Source organism: Lepisosteus oculatus, chromosome 9 (assembly GCF_040954835.1).
Source record: "Lepisosteus oculatus isolate fLepOcu1 chromosome 9, fLepOcu1.hap2, whole genome shotgun sequence".
Lineage (NCBI taxonomy): Eukaryota > Metazoa > Chordata > Actinopteri > Semionotiformes > Lepisosteidae > Lepisosteus > Lepisosteus oculatus.
In genome coordinates, this window is record NC_090704.1 from 14,901,542 (window position 1) to 14,907,744 (window position 6,203).

General features: G+C 38.9%; 1 protein-coding gene across 1 annotated transcript; it reads left to right on the forward strand.

The window, feature by feature from the left end:
• The first annotated feature begins 2 nt into the window (after positions 1-2).
• prpf38a (pre-mRNA processing factor 38A) lies at positions 3-5,008 on the forward strand. Its single transcript, XM_006634839.3, has 10 exons — positions 3-189; positions 612-771; positions 1,131-1,252; positions 1,420-1,505; positions 2,282-2,395; positions 2,540-2,646; positions 2,850-2,876; positions 3,343-3,434; positions 4,296-4,344; positions 4,583-5,008. Exons 1-10 carry the CDS (start codon positions 60-62, stop codon positions 4,623-4,625), a joined length of 930 nt encoding a protein of 309 aa, XP_006634902.1. The 5' UTR covers positions 3-59; the 3' UTR covers positions 4,626-5,008.
• Positions 5,009-6,203: the final 1,195 nt, after the last annotated feature.

Here is a 6,203-nt window from a genome sequence, read left to right on the forward strand (position 1 = left end):
GTTTTCTGCACCGGAAACACTTGTGTTGCGAAGTGTTTTGAGAGGACTGTAGAGGAAAAATGGCTAATCGAACTGTGAAAGACGCTAATAGCATTCATGGAACAAATCCACAGTATTTAGTGGAGAAAATTATTCGCACACGGATCTACGAGTCAAAATACTGGAAGGAGGAATGCTTCGGACTTACGGGTGAGCAGTAGCAGAGACACGTGGTAATAATTGAATAAGTAGATATGGTAAAAATACAAGTGTGAACAGAGCGCAATTCGAGTAATTACAGTAATATCCATGGTAATACTGTCCATTAAAAAAAATTATAAACACACTGCTATTATTTGAGGCCTGTCTGGTTTTAATTTAATCTCTAGTCCAGATACAGAGATTTACAGCTGTTTGATCCATTTGACCAATTGTAATCCACCGTTTAGCTGCAAGCAGTATTAGCAATAGTAATTGGAAAAAAAACATAAGTGAAGTGTTGTGAGTAGGTGGCAAAAACAGTTTAAATAACCTCACAGATTTCGTTAATCTGTGCCTTCATTAAAACGTTACAGTGTTTTTGTAACGTTTGTCTGCTGATTGTCTTTACCACTTTTATTTTCTATGTGCAGCTGAATTGGTGGTGGATAAAGCCATGGAGCTGAAGTACGTTGGTGGAGTTTACGGAGGGAATATTAAACCCACTCCTTTCCTCTGCCTAACCCTGAAGATGCTGCAGATCCAGCCGGAGAAAGACATCATCGTGGAATTCATAAAGAACGAGGATTTCAAGTAGGTGTAGTGCACTGAGCTGAAAGACAAGCTATTGTAAAGAGGGCACGCAGAGCTTCTAGTGAGAAACGGCAGTATGTGGTAGATGTTTTGACAGTTCCATTGTGTTTTGGAGATGCTTGTTTCTTGTTTCTTTGGAGATGCTGAGCTCACCATGCAGGTCTTATCGTTAAGTTTTCTTATAGTTTTTCTACCTTTATGCACTGGCTTGTATTCATCATTTATCATACCATGAGGTATTCTTTCTGAGGTAACATTAAGGATGCTACATTTGTATGCTATATTTTCTTCCATTTAAAAAGTTCTCGGTACTAGCCCTGCTGAGGATACAAAGTGAAAGTCACATTTATTCCCTGTAGGTATGTCCGTTTGCTTGGAGCCTTGTACATGAGACTGACTGGTTCATCAGTGGATTGCTATAAGTACCTGGAGCCATTGTACAATGACTACAGGAAAATCAAAAACCAAAATCGGAATGGAGGTGAGCTTCTTTGTTGTGTGCATGCAGTTGTTTTTAATATTTTACGACAAGGCCGTATTTTGTGGCAGCTGTTTTGTTAGAGGCATATGCCAAGTGAGATTAACTGGAGTTTAGTACTTTTTTTTTTAAATGCTTGTTCACACTATCTTGCCTTTCCATTTCTCAAGAGTTTGAGCTGATGCACGTGGACGAATACATTGATGAATTGCTGCACAGCGAAAGAGTGTGTGACATAATACTTCCTAGGCTACAGGTATGTAGTAGCTCTTTTCATTCTTCTGCACTCTTATAGCAGGCAAATCTCTAGGAATAGCAGATTAAAGAAGTTCATATCACTTTATAATAATAATTAATAATAATTGTTACACTTATATAGCGCTTTTCTGGACACTCCACCCAAAGCGCTTTACAGGTAATGGGGACTCCCCTCCACCACCACCAATGTGTAGCATCCACCTGGATGAAGCGACAGCAGCCATAGTGTACCAGAACACTCACCACACATCAGCTATTAGTGGGGAGGACAACAGAGTAATGAAGCCAATTCATAGATGGGGATTATTAGGAGGCAATGATTGGTAAGAGCCAATGGGAAATCTGGTCAGGACGCCGGGGTTACACCCCCACTCTTTTCAGGAAACGCCCTGGGATTTTTAATGACCACAGAGAGTCAGGACCTCAGTTTTATGTCTCATCCGAAGGACAGTGCCTGTTTTACAGTACAGTGTCCCTATCGCTATACTGGGGCGTTAGGACCCACAGGGTGAGCTCTCCCTGCTGGCCCCACTAACACCTGTTCTAGCAGGAACCTTAGTTTCTCCCAGGAGGTCTCCCATCCAGGTAGTGACCAGGCTCACACCTGCTTAGCTTCAGTGGGCTGCCAGTTGTGAGTTGCAGAGTGATATGGTTGCTGGCATGGCCTTACATGTCTTGACAAGTTTCTTTGATTATGATCGCGATTAAAAAGCACTTGCAGAGTCGGAGTCTGCTGAACAGGTGTGCAACGAAAGGTGTGCATCTGTTTTGCAGAAGCGGCAGGTGTTGGAGGAGGCAGAGCTGCTGGACACTCGGGTCAGTGCACTGGAAGAGGACCTAGACGAGGTGGAGACCAGCGAGGAGGAAGAGGAGGAGGAGGAAGAGAAGGTAAGGGGAACCAAGAACTCTGAACCTCGGTCTGCAGGATGTTCTTCTATCTCACAATTGTTTCCTAATTTTGTTCCCGTTTTCCACTTGGTGTTTCTTCTGTTGCGGTGAAATGCGGTGACCTCCTGCGGTCATGGCTTGCAGCCGGAGAGAGGCCAGTCTCCAGAGCCCCACCGACGAAGCTACCGCGACGTAGACAGGCCCCGCCGATCCCCCTCCCCTCGCTACCGACGCAGTCGGTCTCCCAGGAGGTAAGCGCCTCGCTCTGTTTTTTCTTTCCCAGCAAGAGTGCTGTGATCACTTCACTTGATTAAAGCTGTTGTCATTTGAACGTTTTTCTCAAGGTGTTTTGAGATCATCGGTGTGAAAATAGAATAACCATGTTTGAGAAAGTGACTCCAAAACAGCATAACAAAATCTTAAAACTTTTTATCTTCCTCTTTTGTACTTTCAGACGGAGCAGATCACCTAAGAGGCGCAGGTAATATAATTTTTGAATTCCTTCTTTTTATGGCAACATTGATTAATCGGGGATGTAATTAAGTTGAGATTTTTGTAGTTACTAATTGACACTTATCACTGGCCAATTCCCAATCTATGAAATATAAATTACCAAAGTGTTATTTTGTGAAGTGATCAGACCAGTAATAAAACAGGAACACTTTGTCTACTAACAGCATATTTCTATTAATCAAGTACTTGGGTTTTTCCAGTGACTTAAAGCTGGACACTAATGTGAAGCAATAGACAATATTTTATATTGCAAGATATAACATTTTAAAAGTTAACTAGCACCTTGTAATGCTTTTATTATATCAGCGTTCGTTTACCTGCCTGTCGCTTTAGGGCAGAATTGTCAGCATCAGCCTCGATGAATAAATAGGGCCAGGGATTTGCCAGGCTGGTATTGTAATTGCTGTGGGTTTTTTGGTTTGGCTCTGGAGCAGCCCTTCACCCCGTCGTGAGAGGCATCGGAGCAAGAGCCCGCGCCGGCACCGCAGCCGGTCCAGAGAGAGGCGCCACCGCTCCAAGTCTCCAGGTACTCCCCCGTGTTTCTGCAAACCACTTCTTAACTCTTTCTCCTTTCCAGCGTAACCCTTTTGATTTCATAGCATGAATTGGAACTGATGGTAGAACTGGTTCCAAGCTACTAAGAACAGAAAGCTTAGTGGAGTCCCCTAATTTTGTCAAGGACTAGTCCTGAGATGTCCTTGGCTATAGGCTGGAGCACAGAGGTTTTCAAAGGTAATGTTGATAGGCCAATAGATTAATACATGTATGAAATGTTTAAATATAATTTCTAGGAATCTTTTAAGGCATTATGTAATACCTTTTATTAATACTTGGTAAGTTACAAGCTAAATCTCGCTTTCTGTCAATGCTTGTTTTTCACATTTCTCTAGACCTGTTCTCGCGATGTCTTGTGTTTTGCCCTTCTTTCATAAGTTAATGCAACCTTAATCTTTAATTTGGCCCTGCCTGTGTACTAAATGTATGCTTAACTTAATTCATAGATCTTTAATTGGTACTAATTTAATACTTTCCCTACTTAATTCATTGTGAGTCTGTGTAATATCCTACAATTTTAAGATGCTGTTCCTTTAAAAGCAAGCCCTGGACGTGAACATTCTGCAGAGAGAGCTGTAACTATCAACCTTCGTTTCTGAGGAAGTTTTAATCATGCAAAGAAAATATTTTCTGCTTGACACTTAACATTTTAATGACCCTATCCTGTTATGAGTGTGCCTTATGATATTTATTTTCTTCTTTGTATTGTTTCTTATCAACACGGGTATGACCCTCTTGGGCAGGTCATTGTCATTAATTGCAGTATGTTTGGTCTCAATTGATTCCTGTTTTTACCAAAGGAGAATGTCTTTGTAATTTATTTTCATTCCAGGCCATCACAGAAGCCACAGGCACCGGAGCCATTCCAAGTCTCCAGAAAGGTAAAAGTTAATTTTATGCTTAAGAAGAAAATTGAAGACTGAATTTTGACTTGGCAAAATAATTCCTATTAAGACCTCAGCTTTTCCATCCAAATTTCTCAAGCAAAAAAGGACTGCAGAAATTGAAAATTGTTTGTAAGTTCTGTTCTGAGAGAAGCTTGTAATTTAAAGTACTGGTTCTGCTTTTCATTCTGGGCAAAAGAAAGAAGTTTATAAACATTTTCCTTTTGTTTTGCAGGTCAAAAAAGAGTCATAAAAAGAGCCGCAGAGGAAATGAATAAAGATTTTTTGAAAGATGATTTTTATAACCTACCTAGGACTGATAATATTGTTTTGTACATACTCTGCTTACAGTTCATTGAAAGAGGCAACAGTTTTTCTTGTCTTTTTAATAGACTTCTTCAGTTATTTGGTTAATATTTTACATTTGATAATGTATATAAAATGTAAATCAGGTTACCCCTACTTATGGTTCGTCGTGGATTCCACATGTCTGTTTTTGTGTAATGCAGATCTTTAATCCATAATTTCATAATTAGATTGTCAAATTGTAAAGTTGGTTTACTTAAACATCAGTATGCAAACTTTACCTCGTATGGAGTGCACCCTCCCGTTCCAGAGATAGTTGCCCTCATTCTTCTTAATAAATTTTTTTAAATTAAAATTCCTATTGCATTTGTTTTACTTGTTTCAATGCATGTGCATTAATGAAAAACTGGATGATTTTGTAAATTTTCCATTTCTCTGAAGATTTAGTGTTTCATTCGTGTCAAGTAAAGAATCTCATGGGAAGGCTCAAATCACACATGAACAAAATTTAAGAGATTAATTAATTCAATAACCCAAGCAAGAAAAAAAATAAGTTTTAAGTAAAAAAAAAGTTTGACAATTTGTATATTCCTATCTGCCGCAACTGTAGCATCTGTACAAAATCAAACCTAAGAAGTAAAACAATATTCAACATTAATATTCAGACTAAGAATGTTTAAAAAAATTACAAATTTCAAATTCCTACTGAAACAGTTCTAGTATGAAACAATTGTCCTTTTTCAACTTCAATATGAAGATCTTGAATGAAGTATTTTTAGTGCCTCATGTCAAATCCATATACAAACAAGCTACTGTATGTAACAGAGATGTATTTACAGCTCCTAAGATACTGGTATGCTAAAAAATAAACATGCCAGTTCTTTTGACTTCATTGGATATTTGTAGTTGGGAGTGAATCAATTCAAGAAATCAACACTAAGGGGCAATTTTAAAAACCACAAGGATGAAGCTAGTTTTGAAACTTGGAAATAATTTAATCGACAAGATTGTTACAGGTGAAAATTTCAAGCTGAGGCCTTGTTTTCCAGTTCTATTTTAATTTTGGGAAAGAAAATATAATGCACTTAATAGGAACTGAAAAGTCTGTGAGCATACCCATTTGCCAAGTCCATTCCAAGACAAACACCAGTAAGTTGTTCAGGTTTTCTTACACTGTGGTATTGGCATAGAGACTATTTCTGAATTCCATATTTAACTTTTGCACAAATAGATCCAAGACATAATGAAATATCTCTAAAACGCCACCTATCACCACAAAGCTGGGAGGAATGAAATTCTTGCAGCATTTTGCAATCATCCTGTTGTTTTTTGATGGTTTGTACTTGCCTGCGGCCGTTGATCACTCCTATCACTGCTCTCTTCTGTATTAGCGATGTTACTTTGCATTAACAGCAATCTTTTGGTCATCATAACTCTGGTACTTAAAAAGTATTCATCAGTCATCAGCTAAAATCTTTTAAATGCCCACACATTACACACTGATTCCATCTTCCAATAAATGTTTTGTTGCAAGCAGCTGCATTAATTGA